The 16,126-nt window shown below is 31.0% G+C and overlaps 1 protein-coding gene across 1 annotated transcript; it reads left to right on the top strand.

The window, feature by feature from the left end:
* Window positions 1-1,063: 1,063 nt before the first annotated feature.
* LOC147802507 (uncharacterized) lies at window positions 1,064-15,859 on the top strand. The gene is made up of 2 exons (XM_087153152.1): window positions 1,064-1,213; window positions 13,572-15,859. Exons 1-2 carry the CDS (start codon window positions 1,183-1,185, stop codon window positions 15,311-15,313), a joined length of 1,773 nt encoding a protein of 590 aa, XP_087009278.1. The 5' UTR covers window positions 1,064-1,182; the 3' UTR covers window positions 15,314-15,859.
* The last annotated feature ends 267 nt before the right edge of the window (window positions 15,860-16,126 follow it).

The raw sequence follows: 16,126 nt of genomic DNA, 5'->3' as shown, positions 1-16,126 counted from the left end.
GAGAATCACGATTGGGTTTCAACATCACCCAGCTTGGCGATCACAACTTGGCGAGAATCAAGGGGCACCCTCAAATATAGTCTACCCGACGTTAATTTTTGTAGCGATATAGAAATAGAAATTGATACCATAAAAAAATTATAGAGAAATAGATACCATAAAAAATTTATTCGTTTTCGTGTTCTTTTCATGTATTTAAAGCAACTTTTGTATGCTTTTACAATTTCTGAGGCCTTTTTTTAAGAAAAAAAAACAAGTCTCCACCTGATAGTTATATTATAGGTTAGGTTACCATAGCAAAGTTACATCTTTAAACATCCTCAAGAGCTATAACACATCTGCAGCAGAACTGGATATGAAGACAAAATTGCAGGACAGAAACACTTTAATTGTCCACTAATCTTCAGATTTCCTGCTATGTTTTAAAAAACTTTATTTGTGGAAACCTTTAGCGTGGCGGACAGCTGGCCGCCTTTGCGGCTAGTATGCAATAATTTTACATTTGAACATACATGTAATGTGTTTTTATTCGGGAAATTTTTTATGTACTTCCTATTTGTATTTATTTTTAACGTATTGCATTACAATGTTAACAACCAAGTAACGTAAACAAGTGCAAACCCGTTTCAGTCATGTAAAAGCAATAAAGCTGTATAGTATGACCTCATAATTAAGATTTGACATAGACTCTTCAGTGCGTAAAATAATTTGGCCAGGAACTGTACTTTTATTCAACTCATTGCAAATAATTTTTTAATTAAGTAGTTTTGATATCTATCAATAATTTTTCCCCCCATTTAAGCTTTAAAAACAGATTACGCAGTCAAATAATTCTTTATTTTCTGAGAATTTGCTATTAAAAAATTCTCCTCAGTTACAGCGTCCATTTCTCAAAAGTATTCAGAGTAAATGTGAATGTACTAGTAGGCAAGTATTGTTGTTTTACAAAACAGCAATAGAAAAAGTTGATAAGAAACCATTCATTTGAGAGTCAGTAGGGTGTGATTATTCAAGGTAGTGAACAATTCGTATTCGACATTGATGAATGGGCAACATATGCACTTAAGAATAAATTGCTCTGAAATGTACGGGGTTTAGCCTTATGAGTGCAAGGATCCTCAAGAAAAGAAACATAGTTTAGTGTATTCAGACGAAAGTGAGTAGGTGTTTAAAATTGTTAGGATGGAAAGTTATGCTATGGAAAATGATAATGGTAAGTACTTATGCCCATTCTATATATAGTTAACTGAAATATAATAAAATACTAATAAATAATTTTTAATGCGAAGATTTATTTTCGGTAATAAAATTTACTTAATTGTAATGTGAAATGGAAAAGTATTTCTTATTAACTTAGGAAAAAGAGTTTTGTTCGATTTTTTTAAAAATATAAAACGGAGATGTTATTTCGCTCTTATATATGCAATACTTTTTATTAAAAAATTATTAATTTTTATTTAAGCTACTAATTTTTATTAAAAAGTATAATGCAGATTATATAATTATTTAACAAAAAATTTTGGTGAAATAAATCATTATTTTATTGCAATCGGGAATGCAAATTCATGTTTTAATAGTTTATGAATACATTGCAAATATGCATTTGTTGATTTATTCACACACGTGTTCAACATTTTTTTGTATCAGCCATTGCGACTGGTTTTCAAAAAATTTTAAGAAATACAATTAGATTAACTTCATTGTAAGTAAATATGCTATAATAATATTTCAATTTTTTAATAAGAAGTAAAATGCAAACTACTTAATTGACTTCAATTATTGAATAGGAACTTAAAGTCAAAAGTGATATTTTAAAATATTACGTAAATTAGATATATAGATCCAATTTCATAAGAATTATAATGTAAATTGCTTATAATTCTTGATTTGTGGATTTAATAACGTTTCCGTCATCAAAGTTTGAATATATCAGCGATTGCGACGAGTTCATGAAAATAAAAAAAAATTTAAGAAAATCTAGTTTTGGGAACTTTTTTTTATAAAACTTCAAAACTTTTTTTCAAAAAAGAATAATTGCTACACAAATTGCTCTCGCTCTTATCATTCATTTTTATTAATTGCTATTTTTAAGAGCATTTTTTTCTTTTTGCAAAACATGCGTTTTTGGAAAATATAAAAATTTATTACTTAAAAGCTACGATTATTTCATATTTTACAGCCTTTAAAAAAAAAATTTCTGTGTAGAGAACTAAATGCCTAAAACATCAGCCGTATGTAGTTTTTTAACAAAACATTTTTATTTTTTATCAAAGTTGCGATGCAGTTATTTTATACTTCCAGTACTTGAGAACAGAATTCAACATTTAAATTTATTTATTTTAAATAAAAATCTTTTATGCAGGTGTATAAGTATTAAAATAGGTTATTTTCTCTAAGCTTTTTAATCTTTTTACACATGGTTATGTTGGAAAAGTATAAAAGTGATAAGTTATATTATTTTTTATATTTTTCATGTTATTCACGTTGTTCGTGTTATGCGTTTATATCTTTCCCATGTTCCTGTTACCAATCAAAATAAAGATATATTTAATTTCTTTTATGACATTAAATATTTTTTTACTAAATGCCCCATGAATCCTAAGAACTTTTATTAATTGCAGTAATGAATTATAATTTGCGACATAAATTTATAATTAAACTAATTAATTTAAGAAACAAATACTTATATTTTGTTAGTGTTGTATACCAGGTGTTTACTAGAAATAAATTTCTTAAAATACTAGTACCTAAAGCAATAAGAAAATGTGTTATAACTACACTAATAATATCAATACCAATTCAGTAGTATATAACCAAGGACTTATATAGTACATCTATGTATATAACACTTGTTAACTCGATTCTATATAGAGGTACCCTTTGAGAGGTGAAAAAAGACATAATAAACTCCCCACATTGATGACTGTACTCAGCAACATCGATAGATGGTCCCCATCAAGCAGTTGATTTGCACATAAAATTGCGGTCAGAAATCCAGTGAAGTAAATAAGTTTCTTTTAAAGGCAGAATCTTTAATCACTTGATAGAAATCCTAATATATCCTATAAAATAAAAAAGCTTAAAAAAACAAATTTTCGAAGGTTTTGTTAAGAAAAGCAAAACTTAAAATACTGAGTGTAACTTTCTAACTAATGATAGTCGAGTCAGTATAGTCTCAGTACACGTTTTTTTTAAATACAACTTTTATCATAAAAGGCGTTGCAAGAATTTCTTATAAATTATTTTTTTTAAAAATAAAAGTTGATATCTTGTTTGATATTTTTATATTATTTGACTTTCCTTCTTTATTTTTAGAGTTAATAAGAAAATCTTGCAACAAATTTTAAGATAAAATTTCATAAAATATTATAATATCAGAAAAATTAACTGAAGCTATGTTAACTTGATTTTCCCAAAATTAGAAAGTTACACTCAATATTCTAATTTTTACTTCGTCAAGTAAAACCATAAAGGAGTTGTTTTGTAAAACTTTTAAAAAATTTTCTATTCTTACTCTTAAGCAATCTCGTGATTGAAACTGTTTCTTAATTTTAACTACAAAACACTGAGTACTATATTTAAACAAAATAATGCGTTTAAATGTGTCCTAATCAAATTCTTTTATTCACAATAAATCAAAAGTTGAAAAGAGAATAACACAACATTCGCAAATGGCTAAGTTCACCCGTTCTTTAATTCCAAAATTTATAATTCCGCACATTTGTAAATTGACTAACCCATAAAGATTATGAAATTGTTTTGATAAATGCAATACTATCAGTAAATGTATTATATTCTAATTATAAATCTAATCCTGTTTGCAATATCTCGAATTTAGTAACTTGGCATAATATATTTTGATACATTTCTTGGCCAAGTTAAAGCTTATTGCCAAGTTAGTGCTTGATTTTTATAAATTGCACCCATCACGTGTCAATGAGAAGAGGGATCTACCTGGAAACGGGTGGGGGTCATAATTGAGACAATTACGGAGCGCAGTCCACCACTTCCCAAGTAACTTGATCCTGATTGATTAATCAAAAGTGGCATTTTTGATCAATCATTCGAAATTCTTTATCAAAGATTTCAATTCTTTTATTATATATTTACGCAGAGATTTAACACAAAGACAGGCACGAAACCATGTGGAACATAAACAAACTAATTATGCAAAGAAGTTTGCCAGGTACTCAAAATAAAAATATATCGCGATTAGAATAAAATATATAAACAAATAATAACTCTAAGTTAAGTAAAAAAAGTAGTTGAGATAGAATTATATTTCAGCAATTTCGATGTGCGATACAGCTCTGTATTAATTAACTTAACAATAATTAACTTTCTAACATGCATAGAGAAACATAGTTCATGATGCCGCTGATGTCATAAGTCCCATGTGTGGGTATAGGAGGTCTCCTTCTTCTTAAAGTGCAAGTACCCAATTGTAACACTGATAAACATTTGTAATTATTTAAACAAAAATTTAAATATTACACCAAACCAATGAATATTAGGCGAAATTAAAATAATTAGAATTGATATATAGTACAAAAGAGAAGTATTATTATTACAACTTGAAATACAAGACTTTTAACTGTATGTAATGATATATTTAATGATCACCCTGCTGCTGTCTGTTATGATAATGAATGTTCTGAAAAGGAATGACCATTTGCAGCATTTATTTTATTTTAAGCAACAATTCTAACTGATGCTCATGGAGAACTACGTATGATTAGTTTTGAATCAAGTACTCATTATAGTCTGTCTGTTATGATAATGATAATGAATGTTCTGAAAAGGAATGGCCATTTGCAGCATTTATTTTATTTTAAGCAACAATTCTAACTTATGCTCATAGAGAACTACGTATGATTAGTTTTGAATCAAGTACTCATTGTAGTCTGTCTGTTATGATAATGATTACGAATGTGCTTAAAAGGAATGGCCCTTTGCAGAATTTATTTTATTTTAAGCAACAGTTCTAATTTATGTTCATAAAGAAGTATGTATAACTGGATTTTGATCAAGTACTCATTGGTTAAATTTAAACTAAATGTTTTTTTTTTTTTTTTAATTTTATTAATTTAAGAGGCTTCAATTCATGTGGTTGTTTCTTTTTCATCATTGTTTTTTATTTCCATTAAACGTTGATAAAAAAGATTATTTTGTTTATAAACTATCAAATTAGTATAATTTTATGCAAAGCAGTTTATTAACATGCTAATTACAACGAAATGAATGGATACCTAGATTTAAAAAATAATCAACTGTACTTGAGAAAAAAATTGTACTTCAAGAATATAGAATGAGTGGCACGATAGGAAGTCATTTTACTTACTAAAAATGTGTAACTTGTGTACATAATAATATGTAACTAAAAACTTAACCCAATAATTAAGCATGAGATCACAAGAAAATGAAGCCACATACCTGGGTGAAGGTTGAAACTGGACTACATATTTTATTATAGAAAAGAGGTTATATTAAAGACAACACTGCTGCCATCTATGTCAGCATTTGTGATGCCATCTATTTACAACAATATAAACTAATTCTTTCAACACTCCCACTTTAGTTTACATTTTTGGGAATACTAAAAGAAAATCACAAATGTGCAAAAAAAAAATATCACTAAATCATTTTAGTCTCATTGATCTTCCACAATATTCATACTTAGTTCTATTAACAGTTTTTGTTAAATAGTCCACATTTATATTTATCATATTCACTCCCACTGTCCGAAGCAATCCTTCTCCTTTTTTTTGGGGCGTTTTTCTTCTTCACTTTGACTATTGTCAGGTGTAATTCTCCTCTTGTTAATTCACTGTCTGAAACAATTTTTCTGTTCTTGCTTGGCCTGTCTTCATCACTCTGTCTGCCATCACTTGCTCCTTTTCTTCTTTTAGATTTTGAATTACCACTGTCAGAATCTTCACTTCCACTATCAGAAGCAACTTTCCTCTTTTTAGGCCCACTGTCTTCATCACTTTGAGTAATATCGCTAGTACTTGCTTTCCTCTTTCTTTTAGACTTTTCTTTTCCACTGTCAGACTCCTCACTTGAAAAAATAGTTGCTTTAGAAACGATTATACTCCTTTGCTTGGATTCCCTATCTTTCTTACGTTTTTGTCTTTTACCACCTTCTTCTCCTTCATCATCAAGTTTCACGATCATCTCGTGGCACACGTTTTCTCTGTCAGAGCCTGAAGCCTTTGCTTCTTCATCTGATTGTTCTATATTAGAATTTTCATCATCTGATTGTGCCTTATTGGAACCACCTTCATTGTCAGATTGGGTTTGATTTAGGTTAATGGACCCTTCTGATCTATTACATTCTATTTTAATCCCTAAACAAGAATTTAAATCTTTCATTTCAAATCTTTTACTTAGTTGCCTTTTTGCTAAATTTTTAAGCCTTACTGAGTTGCTAAAAATTAATAAATAATCTGCATAAATATCTACAATTACAAGTTCTTTATCATTTAGTTTAATATACACAAAACTATCAAAATAACTTTGCCTAAATCTCATTTCAACTAAGCCTTCTTCTAATGTCAGATACCAAAGCCTGCCACTTTGCTTTAAGCCATCTAGAGCTTTATTAAGAAGTTTCCCATTTAAATTTTGTTCTTAATACTCACTAAACCCATCTGGAATTTTCATATATATTTCTTCATTTAGTGTCCCTTGAACAAAAGCCATAACAGCATCCATTTGATCGATTTCCCAATCATAAATAGCTGCATAAGCCAACAAAACTCTTAATGTTACATAATGAACTACTGAGGAAAACGTTTCTGTATAATCTATTCCTTCGATCTGGGAGAAACCTTTAGCTACTAAACGGGTTTTGTACCTTTCAATATCTCCATTAACATTATGTTTTCTTTTGAATACCCATTTGCAATCAACAATGTTTTTATTTTTAGGCTTATTTACTATGTCCCAAGTTTTGTTTTTAATGTGACCCGCTATTGTTTCACATAAAGATTCTCTCCAATGCCTAGCAATTCTACCATTGAGTACCTCATCAATAGTATTAGGTTCAGAAAGAAGTTCATTTATTGCCACTAAAGCATCGGCAAAGCAAATAGGATCTAAATTTGGCATTTGCAAATCTGGCATACCATTGGTATCAAAATTTTGATAACGAACAGGAAGTTTAACTATTCTTCCTATAGGTGTCAATTTCGGCATGTCATTATCTACAGTTACATTATTACTCTCATCATTATTTACAAAATCGCCTCTATTCAAACCATTAATGTCATCCTGACCTGCATTAATATCATTTTGGAAATTTAATTCATTATCACCCCTGCTAACATTATCATCATTTTGGAGTTTATCTGATGTGTTGTCAAAATCAACAATGCTCCCACTGAATAAAGAGTCATCACTGAACTCTGGGGAACTTTTGTCACTGTTATTGTCATGATACATATCATGTTCCAAAAAATGCACATCTCTGGCTACAACAATACTATAATTAGTTGGATCAATTAGACGATAGCCCTTCCTATCCTTACAATACCCAACAAACATTAACTCCCTAGCTTTCACGTCCCATTTTAAACGCTTCTGTTTGGGAATATGAACAAAAGCCCGACACCCAAACACCCTTAAGTATCTCAAGTTTGGCTTTTCACCACTCCACTTCTCAAAAGGTGTCATGTCTGGAACCGCAATGGTTGGAGATATATTTTTACAATGAGCTGCTGTTTCAACTGCTTCAGCCCAATATTCCTGGCCAAGGTGGGCATCCACCAACATAGACCGAGCTCGCTCAACAAGTGTTCTGTTGTTGCGCTCTGCAACCCCCATTTGCTCCGGTGTATAAGGGATAGACTTTTGATGCTGAATCCCTTTGGAAGCTAGAAAACTATCCATCTCATTATTAACATACTCCGTCCCATTATCGGAGCGTAAAACCTTAATAGGTTTGCCAGTTTGTCTTTCTACATATGCCTGAAAGTCTTTGAATTTTCCAAGAACTTCAAATTTATTCTTTATAAAGTAAACAAAAGTCATTCGTGACAAATCATCTATGAAACTTATAAAATACAGAGAACCGCCTATTGATAAAACACTCAGGGGTCCACAGAGGTCACTATGCACTAAGCCTAACAATTCTTTTGCTCGTTTAGCCTTACCCTTGGGAAATGGTTGTTTATGTATTTTACCTTTAATGCATGGTATACAATCATTAATTTTCCCATTAAAAGAGAAACCCTCAACCATATCTTGCAATCTAACCATCCCTCCTTCACTTAAATGACCTGTTTTCTTATGCAATATTTCATTTGATGAGTTTTGAGCAGTAATTAGAGCCATATCATTATGAATATCTAAAGAATATAATCTATCGCTTACACCTGTTCCACTAGCTACTAAATTATCACCCTTATGAACAAAACATCTTTCCCCTGTAAAGGTAGTAACCATCCCAAAAGTTTTGTTTAAATACTTAATGGATAACAAGTTAGCAGTTAGTTTTGGAACATGCAATACATTATTAAAAGTTACTTTTGCTTTCTCCCCATTTCTAGATGAAAGAAAAGTAACACTCCCTTCCCCCTCAACTTCTATAACAGAGCTGCCTGTTTTAATTTGACTAATACTTGCAGTTTGATAATCTGTTATCAATTCTTTATATGGGGTCATATGGAACGAAGCACAAGAGTCCATGTACCAAACATTAGGATTTGGATTAGAATTTGCAACATAGATACCTGCTACATAAGCTTCTTCCTTCATAGGAGTCTTACTAGAAGTAGGCTTTACATTACCCTTTTTGTTAAATTTATCATACGCATTTTTCTGGCGTAGGGGTCTTTGACAATCTATACTTTTATGCCCAAACAAATTACATTTGAAGCATTTCCCCTTAAACTTATTCCTGCCTTTAAACTTCTCATTAAGGAAAGCTTGATCTAAATTCCCATCAGAATTTGGTTTATCATCCTCAGCCATTAATCTAGTTTTAACGTTATCAACAGTTATCTCTTCCCCACAATTTTTCAAAGCCATAATAAGGGGTTCAAATCTATCAGGTAAGTTAGCTAAAATTATTCCAGCTATCAATTCCTCATCTGCTTTAACTTCTGTTGATTTTAATTGCTGATATGCTGAAATTACTTTATGAAGGTAGTCACACATGTCTTTACAATCTGTGTACTTAGTATTAACCAATTCTTTAATTACAGACACTTTTCTAGTTATTCCTTTATCATCATAAGTTTTTGATAATACTTCCCAGGCTTCTTTGCCACTAGATAAGTCCCTCAAATCATTAAAAATTGTTTCACTAACCCCTTCAACTATGTATGACAAAGCTTTGGCATCTAAAGCTGCATCATCCTTTTTCCCTTCAACATAATCCCATAAATCTCTTTTAATTAAGTGCATTTTCATGGCAAACTTCCAATCAGCATAATTTGCCCTCCCAGTTAATTTTTTATGGCTAAAAGAACCTTCTCCCCCTGGCATGATTATTTTTCTTTGTAAACTTTAAATTAAACTATCAAAAAATATAACTATAAAATAATAAATTTTCTATTAAAACATAGTTAAATTAAATTAGTTACAAAGTTTAAAAAGAAAAAACAGCAACATTTATTTAAGTGTTATGCATTTAAGCCTAACCATGTGTTAACACATGCTACCATAATTTATCTATCTTTAATTCTAAAATTTATCAAAGAATTTGAAAATAAATATATTAAACTTAATAAATGTTAGCTATAAATTTCTTGGATCATCCTGGGCCCATAACCTAAAAACTTAACCCAATAATTAAGCATGAGATCACAAGAAAATGAAGCCACATACCTGGGTGAAGGTTGAAACTGGACTACATATTTTATTATAGAAAAGAGGTTATATTAAAGACAACACTGCTGCCATCTATGTCAGCATTTGTGATGCCATCTATTTACAACAATATAAACTAATTCTTTCAACAGTAACGATTACTTTAAATCACATAACAATTCAAATACGAAACTGTTTTTTTTCTTCTTCTTCTCTTGACCCATTAATATAGCCTAAAAAGTTCAATACAAATGCTAAAATGTATGCCTGGAAACATCTAACCAATCACATTTTTTTTTATTATACTTATTTTAATAAAGTTTACATGAAGAAAAGAGCGAGCTTATAAAATTAAGATCTCGAGGGGAAACTTTTTTTTCTAAAGCAATATTGTTTATAGCAAGGAAAAATGGAAAAAAAATGGCTAAAAACGGCACTTAAAACTGCAACAACTTTCGAAAAAATAGAAATTCCGGAAAAAATAGGCTTAAATTCATAATGGAAAATGGACTTTTCAGCAAATGCATTTCTGTAAGTTGCAGAGAGTCCCACGTAGTATTTTCTAGTACAATTTTAACAGTTGAAAATTCTTGAACTATTTAACGACTGTTAATTTTTTTAAATTCTCGAAATTTTTCTTCACATTTTGTAACTTTAAGTGTCCAAGTTAGTTTTTGCCGAGTAAAACAAATTGTAAAGCATAGCAAAAAGAGTTAAACAATTGGAGAGAGAAAAATACAATTACAAAAACTTTCAAGCGAATTAGAATTTTGAAAATAAATAAATAAATTCAGCCCGTCAAATTTCAATTTTGCAATTACCTTCCCTTGGATTTCAGAGTAATGGCATTTTTTACAAGTTTAGCGAAATTCGAAAAATTTTCGAAAGAAAATTTAATAGTTTTTATTCCATTGTAGTACTCCTTGTACATTTTTTTTCATACCTTTGTAATTTCAAGTTTCGAAATCTTGTAATTTTGTGCAGCAAGCAATTGCTATTGTGGTTTATTCCGCAATGTCCAGTTGCAAGCTAGACCATTTCCAAGAGGTCATGAATGCTTATCACATTCTAGATAACGATCTTAACTACCAATTTCTTTCAGTCAAAATTTTGAAGCTTGCCCCTGTCTTGTGCGATGTAGCGAAGGTTGGGCTAGTAACGCATTCATTCTCTGTTTCACTCTCGGCTACCGCGATTTCTCTAATTTTTTTTTCTCTTTTTTATTTTCCATTTTTTCTTAAGATACTTTACTGGGTTTTTTTTCAGGTTATTTTTGCTTTCCTTATTCACGTCTGGCGAATCTTGAGAATGGGACCCCATTTTTGAGAGCGTGAATTATTTGTTTTAAACAATCGAATGAACATGGTAATAAAAGTTTACAGTTTTCGAGAGGTTAAAAATAAGTTCCCATTCTCCAGACCTGCCAGACGGGAATGACTTCGTGACGTGAACACTAGTAACACAGTATATTAAAGTTGTTGTTGTTGCTTCTTATCCTCTTATGGCCTGACGAAGTCAGACCAGATCTATGAACCCGTTGACCTGAAGAAAATCGAAGACCAAAAGAGGAGTAGAGTAAATGTCTTCCCAGAGAAGACCAAGACAGTTCAGGATGGGATCGAAAAATATGTATATTAAAGTAAAATACTGAATGCGGTATTAAAATGAGTTATACGTAAGAAAATGGTCATAACTTTTAGATTGAAAAAAATATTTTAGTCAAAAAACTATTTAAAAAATCAATGCAATGATTTTTTTTACTGCTTATCTTAACAAAATAAATTTTTTTTTAAGGATATCGAACAATTAGGTCTACAATTGAAATTTCAAAAGTTGAATGACACAGTCACATGCGACATCGAAACCAATTTGATTGAATAGTAAAACTGGAAGGTGTTTCTAAAATCCGGAAATCAATCAAGCTTCAATTTTTTTTTTTTTTGTCACGAAATTTATCAGGGGCTATTCGTTAGATTTCAATATGTGTTATGTTTTTTCATAGATTAAATATTAAACATTAACAAATATTTGTCTTTTAAAACCTTTCACTCTATAATAATTATTAATTCTATAATAATCTTATAATAATTATTCTATAATTGTAATTCTAAAACTAATTGATATAAAGCGTTAGTGTGTATATATTAAATGTCATCCATCGGCGGAACCCCGACATTACGATTAAAGTTTATTAAGGTAATTACGAATATTATAACCTAAAAACAGACTATTTTTAAAATACAAGGAAATTATTGTATTTTAAAAATATTGTATTTATTTGTATTAAATTCGAGGAATGTAGATTTTTCCTCGTTTTACCATTTTCAATCTTAAATAAGGTTTTATATCCGACAGTTAAGTTTGCAGTCCTTGAGTTATATCTAATCTAGTTTTGAATAATTTTTGGTGTATATATATACATAAGCTGAAAATGAATAAGATAAGCCGAATTATGGTTTACTTCTAAATGAACTGATCAATTTGGAAAGCATTTTTCAAGAATGTTAAGTATCCAAATGACTTAATTTATTGAATTTAAAAATTTTTTTAAAAAAATATCCACAAGGCAGGTTTGTATATTTGGGGCTGATGATTATGAAATCTAACACAAAACTGTGAGATCGGGGGCTCTATTCCAGCTGATGGCAGTTTTTAATTATTATTTCTTAATACTGAAAAATGTTTTTCGTATTTTTTTAAGTATGCATGTTAATAACTAGTAATTTAACAATTATTTGAAGAACTGGAAGGCTCCGCTACCTGCTCATTTTGCTCACTAACCCTCGTGGTTGCTTCTGCATTCATTGCAGGTTTAGAGGAAAAACGGTTTATTTTCCTTTTTTTCTACAAAAATTACGATTGAATTACCATTTACATTTTGAAGGTGATTAAATTTAAGTAAATCAATAAAATTGGTACCAATCAATAAAATTGGAAAATTGGTACCTGCCGCAGAGTTATTACTCAATAAAGTTGGACTCAAGGGATAGAGCATTCTCCTCCGAATGAGGTGCACCGAGTTCGAATCCCAGTGATGGCTGAGTGATATGAATTCCACACCCGGCTTTTACCGACCACAGTGCTGACGTGAAATATCCTCAGTGGTAAGCGGACCATTTCTTCCCTTGGTATCAGACTAACCGTAGGAAGATTTCGTGGTTTTCCTCTCAATGTAACTCAAATGCGGGCTATCAGAACGTCCTCCACGAATGCAAAAATTTCTTCCACTACTTGATCCTGGAGTTCTCTTGTCTGCTGGATTAGGTTCAAAATTACAAGGCTACGGAATTAAACATTAGTAGTAGTAAGCTCGAATTTTGGAATTTTTTCTAGTTGTGCATAAATTTTTTATTGTTTGAGTTGCATTGTTTGAGTAGAATATTTAATTGAGAACACTGTAGAATCTTATGATGGATGTGCATATATTGTTTATTTATTCAGATATCACTTTTATATTTTTTCTTTGTTAATATTTGAATCATGATAAATTTTTTATCAGAACAAATATGTCTATGTCATATTAATTATTTTTCGCATATTAAAAATTATTGCTTATTTTCAAAATTATCTTAGCCCCCCTGTCGGGGCATTGCTGACCCCCTGTCGGGCTAAGTCTAGCGCCACTCTTGTCCTTAACTAGTAACATGCATATTAAATATATGACTTAGGTTCGTTATAAATTACGTAAGCATCATGTTCTCTCTTTTTATTCGAATCTTTAATTCAAAACTAAATTTAAAAATTGTATTTTACAGATGGAGTCCGCAAAGAAAAGAGATCTGGAAGCTGGACACTCAAAACTTCTAAAACAGAATCAACTGAAATCGACTTCATAAACATTTTTTCTGAACCTCCTTCCCTGCAGCATATAGCAGTAGTGTCGATTGCAATTGGGCTATGGACGGCGCCTGATATAAGGAATGAATTGACATCTTCTTTCTTATCTTCTCCCTCAAACGATAACGCAGTCATGTATGAGTTGGAGAGAAGAATATTGAACAAATTGTCCAATAGCTCTTTGCCCTCATCGCTGAGGAGCGAAATCTCATACGTTATTCGACCCATTCAGTGGCAGTTGTGGGAATTGTTTCGTAGTTACTACAGATGGATAAGACATCAAAGAAAACTCTGTGAGTATTACATGAAGCGTGGTGCAATTTATTGGATAGTTGAGGGGACAGTTGACATAGTAAAATCCCTTAAGGAACTATTCGATAATGGAAGCTTAGGAAGCTTAGATATTCGTGATTTGTATGAGATAGCCTGCTCTCATTGTTTAGAGGAATATGTTTCAATTTTGTGGGAGAACATTTCAGAACAATTTAGTAGAGACAGCTTTAGAAGGCACCGAAATTATTTGATAAGATATTGGACATGTGTCCTCGACAATAATTTAGGGAGTTTTCTAACTGAACTCATGGCTTCTGAAAACATATACGATAATAAGGTTAGTATTGATGTAAATATGATTACTTTCTCGATTCGTATTGGTAACAAAGTTGCCCTAAAGTATTTTTGGAAAAAATTGTCGGAGCAGGAGAAAAACGATCATTTGAGTCAGTGGCTTTTACAAGCTACTGAAGGTATGAGCATTCCAAACCATATATATTGTCAGTATTCTTCAGAAACTGTAGATGTTTTATGTTTTTTATTATCTCGTGTCAATCGTTCAACTCAAATGACCGAATTTTTTCGGAATCATTCTGGTGTATTAAAGTTTTTGTTCGAAAGTTGGCCCTATCGAAGAATATTCTTGTCCACTGTTTTTGAACTATTAGACAATCTGCAAGAAGACATTTATGCATGTATGATGGAGAATATTAGTTTTAAGAGGAGGGTAAATGAAATGATGATTTTTAAAGAAATATGGAGTGCCAGTCCTTTAAGACTAAGACGATCCTTTCTGAAAAATAAATGTCTTTGCAAAGTGTTGTTGCGTTTGATGCGATTAGGAAATATAAGCATCGCTGATAGGATATTAAATGATGCTTCCAAAGAAGAGATTAATCTATTTATCTGCTTTATGTTTGGTCGGCCTGAATTTAAGCGTCTTATTTATTCAAGCAATCTGAATTCGCTTCACGTGATGTTATCAAAATCTACCTTGCCACCAGAATGTTATCCCTATAAAATCAATCTTATAGAGCAAAGAGAGCAAAATAAACTGATAATATCGTGGCTTGTTGGATTTAGTGATTGGCATATTTGTATTGAGTGGATATGCGATGGTAACATCCAAGCAGCTGAGTCCTTCTTGAGATGGGTTTATCAATCTGTGGGAATTGAAACATTTAAGAAAGCTATGTCGTCTCCGGATGTTATCTATTTAACATTAATATTTTTGCCCAACCATGAGCGTGTGGACCAGTTCTTGAATTGGTATTTCCAGACGGTAGAGGAAATTCAACAATTTAAAGCAGATTTTTTGCGAAAATGGGGTAATTATTATTTCAAGCGACTCATAGACGCGCCGTTCATTGTAGGCGATGTGTTATAAAAATTTATAAATTACAACTTGTCTTCTCTTGAAAATGTTGCAGAATTTCGACTTATTTGTCGTAGTTGTATAGAGTATGCACTGAGTAAAGGTTTTCTTGAAAGTGCCACCTTACTTTTGAATGCATCTTTTGATAACAGTATCGATGAAGTGAAGCGATACAAAAATGAACTTATACTATCTGAGAGAGGAATTAAGAAGAATCTAATTTTAAAGCAATCACTTACTGATGCTGATTGGAATCACGTGAAAGAAATCGTAATGTGGTCGTCACCTCTATTCCTGAGTACAGTCACAGAATTGAAGTCGCTAGTTCTGGAGCAAAAGACTAGTCACTCTTTCCAAGATGAGTTGAATCCACAGATTTCAGCTCTCCTTGATTTACTGGAGAATGTTGTTGAGAAAGATACTACATGATAGTTGTACATATTTTTGCGATCAAGAGCGAATGCAAATAAAATCATATTCTCTGTCAAATCATGTGCACTGCGCAATCACCGTCAAACGATAAATTGACTTATAATAAATATGTAACTCCATTTTTTAGTGTTAGTTGTTTAATGTTAATGAAACAATATAATATCTCACAACTTCAATAATTAATTTAATTGTCACAACTTAATTTTTTTAGTTTCGTTACACCTGAAGAAAAATCAGCAATTTTACGTGATTTATTTTTCATCACTTGTCCCAAAAAAAACAGTCACTGGGAAGATATACAATCATAGAGGAAGGCATTCTATTACTATTGATAATATGTGAGCTTCACAAAGATTTTATTTTATATAAATGTTAAATAAGCTGAAGTTAAAC

Source organism: Parasteatoda tepidariorum, chromosome 10 (assembly GCF_982258835.1).
Source record: "Parasteatoda tepidariorum strain Cologne lab strain chromosome 10, Ptep-v5.0, whole genome shotgun sequence".
Taxonomy (NCBI): domain Eukaryota; kingdom Metazoa; phylum Arthropoda; class Arachnida; order Araneae; family Theridiidae; genus Parasteatoda; species Parasteatoda tepidariorum.
This window is presented reverse-complemented; position numbering and strand designations above follow the sequence as displayed.